Below are 15,419 nucleotides of genomic sequence, written 5' to 3'. Positions count from 1 at the left end.
ACAAAAATGGAATACTGGTATCAGAAGTCACACAGCAAGGCTCGCGTCCTGGCACCTCTGAAATTAGAAGTAGGTGACAATGGACCTTAGCTAATCTGCTCTAAAGACACCTTTTCTTTAATCATGTATATTTCCAATGGGCGTTCCTTCCCGCAGTTTCTTCCCAGGCAGCTCTGAGCCTGGTAATCATGTCCATTTGAAAGTGCAGCCCCTAGAGGTTAAGCAGTTTGCCTAACTCCGCTGAGTGAGTCCAATCAAGAACTGGGGTCTTCAAAACTCTTCTGTTATGTGCATGTGGTGAGGGCGGCGGATAAGAGTGCAAAACACTCTGTAATTAATGCATATCCCAACCAATTGGCTCAGACGGTAAAGAATCTGCCTGCAGTATGGGAGACCTGGATTCGATCCCTGGGTCAGGAAGATCCCCTGGAGAAGGAAATGGCAACCCACTCCAGTATCCTTGCCTGGAAAGTTCCATGGACTGAGAAGCCTGGCAGGCTACATACAGTCCATGGGGTCGCAAAGAGTCAGACACACTGAGCGACTTAACTAACCAACTGGGTTAAAAGATGATTACAATGACCAGTTGAGGAAACACTTTTATTATTTCAATTAACAATTGAATTAGATCTATTCAGTAATTACCTAATCAATTGGCCTTTTAGTTTGAGTTATATTGATAAGCATTATTTTAATAGCATATTACTAGTTCTTTTTCCGGGATATAATTTCCTGGTGGTAAAGATGGTACAGAACATGCCTGCAATGCAGGAGACCCAGGTTTATCCCCTGGGTCAAGAAAATCCCCTAGAGAAGAAAATGACTACCTACTCCAGTATTCTTGCTTGGAGAATTTTTTGGACAGAGGAGCCTGGCGGCCTAGAGTCCATAGGGTCACAAAGGGTCACATGACTGAGCGACTAACAATTTCTAACACTTTTTGTATCAAAAACATTTGTGTGCTAATATCCAAGAAATGAATTTGTGATTTAAAAAAAAAGAATTGAGGTCTTCACTGCTTAACACATCCAGATGAATAAGAAATCTTCTCTTGAACATAACAACCAGTTGTTGGTCTTAAAAAGCTAGAAGCTAAATTTCAGGGGAACCAGAATTAAGAGTGGCTGTAGTATCACATTGGTTCAACTAGAGACAGACGAGCCCTCGCTACCTCATTTGTAAACAGTGTCAATGATGGTGGTTCTGTGCTTTAAGACCTAGTGCCTCGGTCCCACTCGTACAGACTCTGATTAGAATAGTCCTGTGGCCTTGGCACTGGAGTTTTTTAAACTCCCAGGTGACTCCAGTGTGCAGGCAGAGCTGAGAAACACTGCTGTGAGGATTAAGATCATCCATGTACATCTTACAGGTTCCCTTTTCTGTCTCTCATGCCACTGATTACGAAAAGCTTTGTCATCTCTAAAGAGTGAGTAGTAAGAGTCATCCACGTGCAAAATCTGGCATCTCGGTGCCCACCACGATACCCCTGGGGTCCCAAGTCACTCCTGTTCAATTTAACTCGAGACTTGGCGCTTCCAAAAGGACTGCAGATGGTGTCCAGCATCCATAGATCACCCACCTGTCATGTGGCTCTAGAACCAGGAACTACAGGTTGTTAAAAGGCCTTATAGATCTGTGTCATCTTGTTTAGTCAGCATTCTGTAAACAGGTTCTTGATAAATTATTAATCTGTACTCTTTACAGCAAAATAAATGCTTAATGAATACTCAGATTCTTTAGCAAGGCTTCCCAGGTGGCACAGTGGTAAAAAAAAATCTGCCTGCTAACGCAGGAGACACAAGAGACGAAGGTTCAATCCTTGGTTGGGAAGATCCCCTGGAATAGAAGATGGCAACCACTATTGCCATACTAGCCAGCCTTTTATCTTCCCTGGTGGCTTAGAAGTTAAAGCGTCTGCCTCCAATGCAGGAGACCCCGGTTTGATCCCTGGATCGGGAAGATCCCCTGGAGAAGGAAATGGTAACGCACTCCAGTATTCTTGCCTGGAGAATTCCATGGACGGAGAAACCTGGTAGGCTACAGTCCACGGGGTCACAAAGGGTCGGACATGACTGAGCGACTTCACTTACTTACTTACTGCCATACTGGAGATGGCACCCGCTCCAGTATTCTTATCTGGTAAATCCCATGGACAGAAGAGCCGGGAGGGCTACAGTCCATGAGACCACGAAGAGTCAGACACGACTAGCAGCTGAGCACTACTGCTTCTAAAGGTCCTTTGGCAGTTAAGCACTGAACTGGAGAGTTCCCTGGCAGTCCAGTGGATAAGACTCTTCGCTTCCAGTGCGGGAGGTGCAGGTTTGATACTTGGTGGGGGAACTAAGGTCCCACAGGCCGTGAGATGTGGCCAAAAAAAAAAAGCAAGACTATCCTATTCCTATCGACTTAAAAAGCAGAAGCACTCTCCTCACTTCCATTGTTAACACAGTATTTCTTGTAGGAATTAGATTTCTGATCCTGACGTTTCAATCCTGGCAGCTCCTTAGAATCACCTGGGAAACTTTATTATTTTTATTTATTTATTCATTTTTGGTTACACTGGGTCTTTGTTGCTGTGCATGGACTTCCTCAAGTTGTGGCAAGTGGGGGCTACTCTGGAGTACTCGGGCTTCTCATTGCAGTGGCTTCTCTTGTTGTAGAGCATGGGCTTTAAGCACACAGGCCTCAGTAGTCATGGGTTTAGGAGTTGTGGCACACCAGCTTAGTTGCCCTGTGGCATGTGGAATCTTCCCAGACCTGGGATCGAACCCACATCCCCTGCACTGGCAGCTGGATTCTTATCTATTGTACCACCAGGGAAATGCTGGACTGCTTTTAAAAAGTGCCATACGTGGGCCCCACCCTGAGCCATTCTGATTCACTTGGTCTGGAGAGGGACTCTGGTGGTGTTGGTAATTTTTTTTTTAATCTAAAAATTCACTATCACAATGATTCTAATGGGCAGCTAAGTTTAAGAAATCAGATCTCACATTCAATTTCCCAGCAATCACTGGCATTGCCTGGATTTCTCTAAACTCCATGGTTAGAAGGGCATGAACTTAAATTTTAATCAGACTCTTTTCTGTTTTATTGACATTTTTCACTTTGTGGATTTGAGATTCTGATCTATAATCCGACACTGTCTCTTCCCCCAGTGGGGTGATGTTTGAATTCCAGTGAAACCTTATCCCTGGGGATTGGGGGAAATGCTTTCAAAGCAAGTAAAAATACAGGGTTATAAGTCAAGATACAAATTACATCTTGACATAACCAAGAAGTCCACAGGCAGATTTTAACAGGCAACTAATTGAATTTAAGAAGTAGGATATTAAAGTTGCATCCAAGATCAACCTTTAAAATGTAAAAGACTTGACAGTATAAATAACTATAACTTTAATCATGTTTGTTTTTAAAGCTAATTGGAACTGATAAATATGCTGTTATAGTCCTTCTCCTGGAGAGGGAAATGGCACCCTGCTCCAGTGTTCTTTCCTGGAGCATTCCCTGGACAGGGGAGCCTAGCAGACTATAATCCATGGGATGGCAAAGAGTCAGACACGACTGAGCACACACACATAGTCCTACTATCAGTTGTGATACACCAGAGAGCAAGTATTTATGTTCAATTCTGTTCATCCTGATTGATCCTAGGTCTTTGCAGGGTGTGGAGCATCTGTTGAGCTAAGAAATTGCCTCTGTGCTTCTTGAGGGGATTTCCGCCCCCCAATCCTTGTTCAGTAGTCATGTCCAGGGTCATCACATATAGCCGCACAGGTTGTGCACTGAACAACTTGAGGGGTAGCACTCATACCATGGTATTTATGAGTGGCAGCCCCTTTGGTTGGATATCACTTGAGTTAAAGCACCTGCTGTCACTTCACTCCACTTTTTCTGTAAACAAAATAAACTCTAACGTGGATGTCTTGAGTTCTGACCCAGGCAACAGCTGGACAAGATCTATTCAGGGTAGAGGCCTGAGTTCTCCAATTCAGAGGCCAAGGTGATTATTTACAAGTATCTTTATTCCCATCACCTTTACCAGGGGTTCTTAGCTAGCGACATCACTAGAAAGCCTTGTTCGGGAACAAAAAAATCTCTTTTGGTTAGAGTAGTGGAAAGCGGACTCAGAGGCCCTACTCAGTGATGACCTGTGAGCCCTTGGCTGGGGAGGCACAAATGGTAATGAGATGCTGAGATCCAGGACTCCAGTCTCTCTCTCCACATATAACAGAGACCTGACTTTCATCCTCATGGCCTAATCTCCTCCAGTCTGTCTCCCCTTCTTACCATGTGGGCAGGTCACTTCATTTGTTTTCTTATCTATAATATGACACAATGACATCCATGCTATAGGGACACTTGGAGGATAAGTGGTTGTGAGATATGGTGTCTGGCTCAGAGAAGATTCTTGGAAGATAATGGCTCCCTCTCTTTCCTCTCTTCCTTCACACAGTCTGCCCAAAGCCCTTCCCATTCTCCATTTGTTGTCACCTTGTCTGGGGTCCCCAAAGTACAGCAGGGCCCAGCCCAGCTATTCTCATGGTTCCAGAAGATAAACAATGTTCTAACTGCCTTCACTGAAAGAGGTGGGGCAAATCAGGGCCAGAATGGCTCTTCTAATCAGAGGAAAAGAAGAGGCACCACAGGCCTGAGTGACCAAAGAGAAGGCCCCACCCAGGATGTCCCACCCTCTCCGTACTGCTGACGGCCTAAGTTGCCCCAGTGCTGCTCACAGGCTCTCAGGTCTTCAGGATTATGGCCCTTCCTTCCCTCCTCATCTGTGAATCTTGGGCGCTGTATGAAACAGCTTCTGAGCCCAGGAAACTAGTTCCTTGAGTTTCAGTCCCTGCAGCCTTCTCAGATTCTGTGCCCTGGCCAAGCACAACAAAGGAAAATGCACTGTCCCAGGGCGCAGGCCACGTGGGGAGGGCAAGTGATGTAAAATAAGCCTCTGGGACCACTGGAGGCCACTGGGCCTGACCTCCCTTGGGCCTCTGCCCTCCTACCCTCTCCCCCATGGGTTGGGCAGAGGCCCCAGGGTTGATGTCTAGCTCTTCTTCCCAAGGCCCACTCCCGTCCCTGCTCTGTACAACTGCTTTAGCGCCTACATTTGCTTAATACCCCCTTGCCCAGTGCTTCCCGTCTCCCATAATGACGCTAAGGGACCAAAAGACAACAGTAGAAGCAAAAGAGCCTCCCCCAGCTTCTGCCCAGCCCACCGGCCTGACCTATTGCTGCTACTGCTGCTGCTGAGAATCCTGGTGCATGCTGGGAATCCAAGTGCATGCTGGGATTTCAGCCCATTACTCCATGCATTTTGGTTTTGCTTGGAACAGTTTCAAACTTGGAACTGTTGGTTTCTAGCCCATGGTGTACAACTCCCTGAAATGAAGTCAAGAACTTTGTGAGAAGAGAGACCTCCCTGAGGACTTGAGATTCTCAGGCCCTCTCATGGCACAAACCCAGCTCGGGTCTAGATGACATCAGCGACGCACTAGTGAAAAGTGCTTTTATCTTCTTCTAAGAGGATTGACTTTAACGGTCTAGTCTGTCCTTAAGAAGTAAGAACTAAGTCCTGGAACGTATTTAGGAAGATGCCTACGTGGAGACCACCCATCAACACATCAGGTCCTGAAGTTTGTATGAACATAGCTTTACACATCATGCTGACTTATAAGACAGTAGAATCTATTCATTCCAGAATTGTATGAATCCCCTGGGAAGAGGAGCTTCCAATACCTTTTGTCATGTTCTCAGAGGAAGGAACCCAGCAGGTGCCTTTGAAGAATGAATACAAAAAGCGTAGAAGGATCTTCTAGGTCTCTGGCTTCTCTGAAAGATACAGAAAGACTAGATAAGGAGTTCCAGTTCTCATCTTGGCTAATGGATGAAAATTTGAGGCAAAGGCCAATGACTTACCAGTATAAGTCCCACAAAGATGGACATCTTGGACCAGATGAACAGAAGGAGAGAAGAGTCTTCTGGGGAACAAGGCTGATGGATACCTGCCAGTATCCCAGGCTGGTGCTGGTGGCTTACTAAGTGCCTTGCCAGCTTCCAACACTGGGTCTCCCACTGGCCAGGATGCAGCCCTTCTAGAAATCATGATTCACTGGAGATGTCCCTGTTTTGAGGCCTTTGGCTGGAAGAGAAGATTACATGGGGAGATATTAGACTGGGTTTCTGTTCCTTCCCGCCAAGATAACAAAGTTGGCTTCATCTTTATAAGATACTCTAGACTTTTATTTACTGAAGACAAAGAAGGTTCTGCATCCAAAAAAAAAAAAATCTCATGTGAATATTCCACGCTGCCATTTTCTCATGAACCTGTGCTCTGCAGACCACTTCTAGCTTGTTTGTTCTAGTACTGCATGGCCTTGTCCTCTTTCCTTGGTTCAGACTGACAGAAGAAGTTAGGAAAAGAAAGAGCTCTAACTAAGCTTCCAGTATTTGAATTCCAGCATCCTTGCTCACTGCCATGTTAAGAGCCAATTCAGACCCCAGGGCCGCTTGAAATATTCACAAGAGAAAACACCTGGAGGAACTCCAAGCTCACTCTCACAATAGGACTTTGCCTTCACAAGCCCCAGATCTCTTCACCCACTGGGAAACCTGGCTCCAATGCCCCAAGCTTGCCAATCAAGAATCACACACATGCAAGAAAACCCTTGTTGGATCTTTGGCTCAGTGCTCCAAGATGGCGGCAGCAGCAGCAGCAGCAACAGTTCTTAGGAAATCCAGGGCTGTGGAGAACCGCAGGGCTGGCCACCCATAAAGAAGCTGCAATGCAATTGAGAAGCTGGAGTTGCCGGCAGGAGTCCTAATGGTGGCCCTTGGTTTCTTGCAGACATTGACGAGTGCCTCTCAAGCCCTTGTCTGAATGGAGCCACCTGCGTGGATGCCATCGACTCTTTCACATGCTTATGCCTTCCCAGCTACCAAGGGGACGTGTGTGAGATTGGTACGGCTGTCTCGGCTTCAGCTAATGTTGCTAACTGCTGCACCCAGTCTTCCTCCCTCACCCTTCCCTGCTAACCACAGGTTCTAGGCCCTGGCTGGACCCCCCACCCAAGATCCATCCAGGCAGCCACTTCCAGGGCCACAACTGAGAAGTCAGCTTCCCTCACTTTCACTCCTTCTCTTGCTGTTCCCCATGGAAACCCTCCTCTGGTGCACTGGCTGACCTGACCACAGAAGAGCCAGGCAGGCCAGGCCAGTTTGTGTTTTGGAAGGTGGAGCTATAGAGGAAACTTTCAAATACTAACCTTCTCCAGGGCTGCCAGATGCCACCAGCAAAGTTGGTGCCTGCATCAGACTAAGAAGACAGAGCCGATTCCATGCATTTGTCTTGAAGGAAGCTATGGGTGGGAGTCATTGGTCCTTGCTCTGGATGATGGCCATGGATCCTCCCAGCATGCCCATGGGCTTGTGTCTGCCTGCCGTCTTGCCCATGGGACTTTAGTGGCCCCTCCATGGCCAGGGGAGCCACTGCACCACACTGGCCAAGCTGACTTCTTCTTCTCTGGCAAGAGCTATGGTTGATCTGTCTGAGAGCTCCCATGTCACCAGCATGCTCAGGTCACACATGCACAGGGACTGTTTCGTGTCACCTTGTCATCATTGCCACCATGACAGCTGCCATGTCAACACCACTCCGGTCTGTGCTTCCTTTCTCGCTTCCTTGTGCAAGGCAAAAGGCTGGCCAGAGAGAACAGAACCTCGTTACATGGGACAAGAGCTGAGTGTCCTGTTCCTTCTTAAACAATTTTTTTTTTTTTTTTTTTTTGCCACACCACGTGGCATGTGGAATCTTAGTTCCTGACCAGGGATCAAACCCGTGCCCCCTACACTGGATGAGCTTCCTCTTGCCAACCCCTCTGCTTCTACATCTGGGCCAGGACCTGCCAAGGGGAGCTGTGGGCCAGGAGCTTCCTGAGGCCAGACTGTGCCTGAAGCTCTCTCACCTTTGATGTTTCCTAGTCTCCCCATCCTCCTGGGTCTCAGGGCCACCCCAACTCAGAAAGGCTTGCCGTTGCTAGTAGCAACGATCCATGCAGAACTGGTAGTGTTTAGGGGCTCAAAGCTATTTACAATGAAACCTCAAGTTGGTCATCCCAGAAGCTTCCGAACAGCAGCTGAAACTCCTAATCAGCGTGGTAAGATAGTTTTGGAATGTTTCAGGCTGGTGGAGGAAATTCTGAATGAAAAGGCTTGGCCTGGACCCTCCTTCTCTGCAGCTTCCCATCCTCCACCTTCACCCCAAGGCTCCAAAAAATTGGTGCAACGGGTCTTTTCTGGGGTGTGAGTGGAGAGTTACAAGGATTTTCTCCCCGGGGTGCCAGAATATTTGCCACTGGGAGAAGAGTCTGGAATGTCCATGCAGACCACAGCTCTTGGGTGCCAGGCTGGGTGAGGAGGTGCCTGCACAGGGCTCTGCCTTCTGATGCAGCAAAGAGAGGGTGCTGCCGGAGCCCCAGAACTGGGCCCTGGGCCTGGACACCCAGCTGAGCAGGGCTGCCTCTCTTCTCCCATCCAATCCTGAGCACTCACCACCCCCAGCGGGTGCTTCCAACCTTGGCTGTAACCCTGAGCCTTCTTGTAACCTTCCTGGAGGTCTGTTGCTTATTTCCTGAGAGCCTCCATTTTGCAGGACCCTGGCTCCTCTTGGCTCAGCTATTCCCTCCAGCTTTGCCAGCCCAGCTCAGCCCTCAGGCCCCGAGGGGGTCCAAGAATTGACCCCCCAAGTCAGCCCTGGGATGATGTCTGTGGCTTCCTCAGGTGCTCAGTTATCTCTGAAGCCTCTCCACCTTTCTTTCCAAACCCTTTGGAGAAGGTGTTGGCGGCAGGGGGACCAGCAACCTCCTCCTAAGCACTTCCTGCTGCTCTGCCTCCTTCTTCAAAGACTGCCGGCCACAAACTCTTCTCTCTGTGTCTGTCTTCCAACCCTGCCAAGCAGTAGTGATCTTTTCTTCCTAGAACTGCCCGACCAGAAGGCTGCCACACAGCCTGAGGGGTTCATGGCCCCACACTCAGCTTCAGGGCCCTAGGGACAGTCCTTCACCTGTGAGACACCAGGGGAAGAAAGAAGAGAGGATCTTGGAATTCCCTCTGTCCAGTGCTGTGCTGGTAGATGTTTAACAACTGGCTCTCAAAGAGGATGTGTAGCACCTGCCAGTTTCTAAGATTCAACACTCCCACAAGGGCCAGGGAAGCTACCAATGTCATACCACTAAAGGCCGAGTTGGGGGGGGGGGTGCTTCCATAATGGTCCAGTGGTTAAGAGTCCCTGCTTCTACTGCAGGGGGCATGGGTTCTATCCCTGGTCAGGGAACTAAGATCCCGCATGCCTCATGGAGCGGCAATAAATAAATAAAAATAAAGGCCAAGTTGGGAAGACACACACCAGCTCTAGCACATCCCTGCCTCTGTCCCTCTAGACTGTTCCAAGAACTCCACCTCAGTGCTTTCTCCTGAACTCAGAACCCCTTATCAATATAGATTTAGGGGGAGAGAAGTCCCTCTTCTCATCCGCCACCAAGAAATAACATGGAAAACCAGGGTCCCTGGGTCATGGACTCCAAGCCAGTATTGCGTGCTCTCCTAGAGCCAACTCTGATCAAAAGGCTTAGAGGTCTGTGTCTTCTTTGGACCAAAGCGGACTTGGTTCTCCTCCTCTGTCCCCACCCAAGCTTCCATTCCATGCCCCCAGCACTGCCTGCTCCTGCCACCTGCACACACTCCCCTGCAGCCCCCTCTCTCCCTGAAGCCCCTCAGAGTCTCCTTAAGTTGTCCTTAAGCCTCAACACCTCCTACCTTCCCAACTCTTTTTACCTGGCCTACTGAGCTCTGCCAGTCCTGGTGAGCAGGCATCAACAGGAGAAAAACTTCGGGGGTGGGAGGCGATAAGAGAAAAAGAGAGGGTCCCTGGCATTTCCCAGAGGCCTCTGGGGGATGAGGGGCAGGACCAGGCCTCCCGGCTTCCCACTTGAGGCTCAATCCAGTGGGGCCTCTCCCTGCCTTTCAGGGTGTGACGCAGAAGGCAGGATGAACACAGGAATCCACCACCCTTAGTCGGCCCCCTGGCTCTCTCCTCAAGCCCCTGCCCTGTATTGCAGACCAGAAGCTGTGCGAGGAGGGCTGGACCAAGTTCCAGGGCCACTGTTACCGCCACTTCCCCGACCGGGCAACCTGGGTGGACGCTGAGAGCCAGTGCCGGAAGCAGCAGTCACACCTGAGCAGCATCGTCACCCCCGAGGAGCAGGAGTTTGTCAACAGTGAGTGCAGTGGGGCCTTAGGGGCCCGAGGGGAATGGTCACGCAAGCCAAGGGCCTCCCTGGCCAGCAGTCAGTGGACTTGGGCCCAGTCAGGGCGGAGAGGGAGGGAAAGGGGGCATTTCCACAGGCTGAGGGGCCAGTGGTTCTGACTGTACCAGGACAGCCCACAGTCTGTCAGAGTCAGCCTCAGACTAACCCTGTCATCAGTCTACGTTGCTCAGGGAGCTGGGCCCAAGTGCACTGCAAACGTGCACGTATGGAGACCCTTGTCAGGACCCCGGAGGCAGGTGGCACGCTCCTAAGCACCCACCCAGCTCCTGCCACCCCTCTGTCCCCTCTGTCTCGATGAACTCAGGTTTCTCCCACATACCTTCAGGTGCCCAATACCCATGCCCTTTCTCTAGACAATGCCCAGGACTACCAGTGGATCGGCCTGAACGACAAGACCATCGAAGGGGACTTCCGCTGGTCAGATGGACACTCCTTGGTGAGTTCTGCTGGGGGCACCCAGGATAGTTGATGGCCCAGAGAGGATGAAGGAAGACTCCCCCAGAGACAGACATGTTCAAATCATGTGCAGATGTTCACTGAGCAGGTGCTAGACCAGGAGCCCTGAGGTCGGGATTGTGTCTTGTTCGTCTCACTTTTAGAGACTAGCCCAAGGCTGGACACCTGAATAATAACATGAAGGGAAGGGTGGGGATGAGGAGGGCAATGAATGAATGAGGGCAAATCACCAAGAGGGTATGTATGCATGCATGCATGCTCAGTTGCTTCAATTGTGTCTGACTCCCTGTGGCCCTATGGACTGTAGCCTGCCAGACTCCTCTGTCCATGGGATTCTCTAAGCAAGAATGCTCGAATGGATTGCCATGCCCTCCTCCAGGAGGTCTTCCCAACCCAGGAATCGAACCCATGTCTCCTGCCCTGGCAGGCAGACTCTTTACCCACTGAGCCACCTGAGAAGCCCCCAAGAGAAAGGTTTAGAGAGGTTCCTTGGCTACAGAGCACTGGAGTCCACACAAGGAGGTAGACAGACAGCAACATAGATGCCAGTTGAAGAGTGTACGTAGTAAATAATGAAGATCAGCAAAGGACCTCAGGGAAGACTTCCTAGAAGAGGCAAATGTCAACAGCATCGTGGCTGTGTTGTGGTCATGGGGAAGAGGAGCAGCTACATCAGAGCAAAGGGGCCTCGTTTGTCTGCAGTCAGGCTACAGGGAGAAGCCTGGAAAGGCAGAGTCTGGACATGGGAACAGTAGCTCTACCACCCAGTCCTGCCCAAGCCTGGCAGCCTGGTGACCAGCCCCGCTGGCCCATATGGAAAAGGAGATAGGCATCAACTCATGAACAGGGACTGTGAACCCGGGGTCTTCTGAGTTCCTGACAATGACCGCAGCCCAGTGGTGTGACCAAGTTCTTGGGAGGGCCCGTGAGTCCCATGGCACCACCAGACACCCAACAGTCTTTGTGCCATGGCCAGGAAGGGGCTGGACAGGGAGTGAAAGCAGGGGTTAGGCAGGCTGTCCCACTCCTGCCCTCTGCTCACCCCTTCCCCAATCCCACCCACAGCAATTTGAGAACTGGCGCCCCAACCAGCCTGACAACTTCTTTGCCACTGGGGAGGACTGTGTGGTGATGATCTGGCATGAGAAGGGCGAGTGGAACGATGTCCCATGTAATTACCAGCTACCCTTCACCTGTAAAAAGGGCACAGGTAAGTGGCAGCATGGGAGGGGTCCCACAAGGACAGACTCAAGACCCCAGATTCCTGCTGTGTAACCTGAGCCACGTCACCTGGACTCCTGGCTGCTGGCATCACTCACCTGCCCAACTAGCAGATTGGAGCTGACCTGAGGGGCAGGGGCCTCGCCCCATGCCAGCATCCCAGAGCCAAGGGAAAGGCTTAGCCCACTAGGGACCGGGAGAGGGTGAAGGCTAGAGGACAGAGCCCCCTGCACACACAGTGCCCTGGGTATCAGCACAGAAAGTCACCCACAGTTGCACATGAATTGGGAGCCTCCCTCTCTAGGATCCCAAGTCCATCAGTCGCACGAGTTGGAGAGTTGTCAGGCCTTGATCCTTGGCTTTGAGTCTGCAGACTTGGAGGTGTGGCTGGGACACTCGCCAGTGTTCCTGCTCCTGGCCTCATGCCCCTCCCCCCGCCCCCAGCCTCCTTTGGTTCCTCCTTCCCCTGCACCTGTTTTCATAGTCCGTTATCATGGCAAGGTCACAACCAGTCTACCTGGCTCTCACCCTCTTTCCCAACTCCTCATCCTTTTATTCCCTTCCTGCTGCTGTAAATCATTGAGGAGCCCAGATGTCAGAACCAGTGGCTTCCAGATTCTCAGTGCAGAGTGAAAGCAGGCAGGCAGGGCTCATGGCCAGGTGTCCAGGCTCCCTGCCCCTTCCTTGGACTCTAAGCTGGCTCCCCACAGCCAGGGGGACCACACCAGCTCATCACAGGGCATCAGGGGAGACCCTCCGAGAGCCCTTTCTGAAGGGTATTTGCCCCTCAGTGGCCTGCGGAGAGCCCCCCGTGGTGGAGCATGCCAGAATCTTCGGACAGAAGAAGGACCGATACGAGATCAATGCCCTGGTGCGGTACCAGTGCACCGAGGGCTTCATCCAGCGCCATGTGCCCACCATCCGGTGCCAGCCCAGCGGGCACTGGGAGGAGCCTCGGATCACCTGCACAGACCGTGAGCATCACCCCGCACAGTGTTAGATCCAGCCAACACATCCTCCTCCCTATCCCCGACTGCCAACACAATCGAGGGCTCTGTCACAGATGTCCCCTGCCCCCCGGGAGGTTCACTTTCACTGAGAGGGGGACGGAGAAGGCGAGTGCCCTACTGTCCTTTTCAACGCCCACCCAAAGCCCCCTGTTACCAGTCCCCCCGTCGTGTCCGATTCTTTGCGACCCCATGGACTGTAGCCCGCCAGGCTCCTCTGTCCATAGGATTTTCCAGGCAAGAATACTGGAGTGGGTTGCCATTTCCTACTCCAGTATTCTAGCCTGAAGCCCCTTAGCCCAAGGTGGTTCCAAGAAAAATCAAAACCAAGAAGCAGGTAAAACCTCAGGCTGTCTTCATCAGCCCATGATTTCTACAGGGAGGGGATCAGCAGAGAAGGACTGAGGGAGGCTGGGCTGGCCCGCTTTCTTCCCAGAGTTCACCCAGATTTTTCCATTTCCCTTGCACCCCAGCCGCTACCTACAAGCGCAGACTACAGAAGCGGAGCTCACGGCCCCTGAGGAGGAGCCACCCCAGCACGGCCCACTGAGAGGAGCTTCCCGGACGTGCCCAGGACGCTGAGCCCAGAAGCCTAGCCAGGCTGACACCCCATCCGGATGGTGTCCTCTCCTTGTCGCTTTCTGTCATATAAGGAATTCCATTAAAGAAGGAAAAAAAATAAACCCCACATTGTGTATGCACCCGCCCACCCCCCCAAATCGCCAAATCTGCATCTAATTTTCCCCCCAAACGCCAAAGCAAAGCAAACGTATGGTAACCCATGGACTGGAGTTTAGAGACGTTCCTTCAGTCTCCCATCGTGCCTTTCCAGGGACCAGCACAGGGACAGGGGGAGAAGGGAAGGGGTTAAGTTAAATAAAGAAGATTATTTTTTGTTTCCTGACTTTATCCAAGAGCAGTGCAATCGTTGGTTCGTTGGTTCTTTCACCTCCAGGGAGAGCTAGGGAGGAGGGAGGAGGGGCAGAGAGACCCGAGGGCTGAAGAACTCTGGAACCGCAGCTGAATGTATTGGATAAGATGGAGTTCATCTGTGTCGGGGAGAAGCCCAGGGGAGAGGGGGTGGCTTCCAGCCCACTGAGAGAGCAAGCCATCAAGGGATCTTCGAAGCGTGGGGGGTCGGGTTCCCTCCAAGGGTCCCTCCTCCAGAGTCCTCTCACCTGGGTCTGCCACCCGAGCAGGTGTCCGTCTCGGCAGGGCTGGGTCGGGGGGCACTTCCTTCCCTGTGGGAGTGTCACCCACCTCTCCCCCACCTTTCCCCACCCCCCGGGACCGTGCAGGCACCAGGGTTCCGTGCACCTATTTATATTTTTGAAAAGTAAAGATTATGATAATTATAATAATAAAGACATTGGAAGAGATCTATTTCTTTTCTTTTCCCTTCTTTTTCTTAATTTAAAGAGAAGGCAACCATAGTCCAGGATCTACTGAGAAGTTTCTTAGGAATGGGGACTGCAGGGACACACTTTGATCAAATGACTCTAAATTTGCGAATCCTGTTTGATTGGAAGGCCTGGGACACCACACAGGTTTGGTGCTCTATTATATGAGTTCTGTGTGTGTGTGTGCACACATATGTGTGTGTGTGCATGTGTACGTGTGTGTGTGTGTGTGTGTGTGTGTGACAGCCAAGAGGTGCTGTGTATGGATCTGTGAGTTGGCACCCTGTCAGAGAGTAACTCAAGTCAGACTTCTGGCCACTTTCCATAGTTTGTTCCTTTGATTTACACTGTTTGCTCACACAAGAGGAGTCGATTTATAGAGTGAGTCCAAGAACAGAGGCAAAATCACGATTTATAAGAGGGAAGAAAAAAAACTGCAGACAGTCTGGGAATGCTGAATCTTGTTTATACATTTTTGGGGTCAAATGGGTTAGCTAGCCACTAGCACAAAGGTCTGGGCATCCTGCCCATAAGTAGGCTGTAGGTTATCAATGAAAACGCTTTCAATTGTTTATGGATTTCCCCCAACAGACCTTGAGTGGAGCTGGGCTGTGTGTGCCAGATAGTTACCATCTGCTAGCCTCCTCCCTGGAAGGTCAGGTTAGTGCCACTCCCTCATCACACTTGCTCAAAGTGTCTGATGTTGGTTGTAGACGGTAAAGAGTCCCCCTGCAATGCAGGAGACCGGGGTTCGATGCCTGGGTTGGGAAGATCCCCTGGAGAAGGGAATGGCAACCCACTCCAGTATTCTTGCCTGGAGAATTCCATTGACAGAGGAGCCTGGCGGCCTATGGACCATGGGGTCACAAAGAGTAGGACACAACTGAGGGACTAACACTGGTGCTGGTTAGCATGTGCCAGTGTGAGTCTGCTGATGTCTCTTCGGGTGTGTACTTGTGTGGTTGAGTGTTTGCTGGTGAGTATTTTTGTGTGCCCAGGTTACCTACAGC

The 15,419-nt window shown here is 50.8% G+C and overlaps 1 protein-coding gene across 4 annotated transcripts in view; it reads left to right on the top strand.

Moving 5' to 3' along the window:
• Nucleotides 1-13,918, top strand: part of ACAN (aggrecan) — a 68,704-nt gene extending 54,786 nt beyond the window's left edge. For 2 of the 4 annotated variants that reach the window (XM_086364626.1, XM_086364625.1), the window contains 6 exons: nucleotides 6,848-6,961; nucleotides 10,116-10,274; nucleotides 10,679-10,761; nucleotides 11,847-11,991; nucleotides 12,794-12,976; nucleotides 13,483-13,918. In XM_086364626.1, the coding sequence (XP_086220752.1) occupies nucleotides 6,848-6,961; nucleotides 10,116-10,274; nucleotides 10,679-10,761; nucleotides 11,847-11,991; nucleotides 12,794-12,976; nucleotides 13,483-13,559 (761 nt within the window). In that variant the 3' untranslated portion in view covers nucleotides 13,560-13,918. The remainder of the gene's footprint in view (nucleotides 1-6,847; nucleotides 6,962-10,115; nucleotides 10,275-10,678; nucleotides 10,762-11,846; nucleotides 11,992-12,793; nucleotides 12,977-13,482) is intronic. The other 2 variants (XM_086364628.1, XM_086364627.1) reach the window with 1 other exon arrangement.
• Nucleotides 13,919-15,419: the final 1,501 nt, after the last annotated feature.

The sequence above is a fragment of the Bos grunniens genome, chromosome 21 (assembly GCF_055505025.1).
Source record: "Bos grunniens cultivar Pamir isolate PY7600 chromosome 21, Bosgru_T2T1.0, whole genome shotgun sequence".
NCBI lineage: Eukaryota > Metazoa > Chordata > Mammalia > Artiodactyla > Bovidae > Bos > Bos grunniens.
The sequence above is the reverse complement of the archived record's forward strand: the minus strand, read 5'-3'. Positions and strand labels throughout refer to the sequence as shown.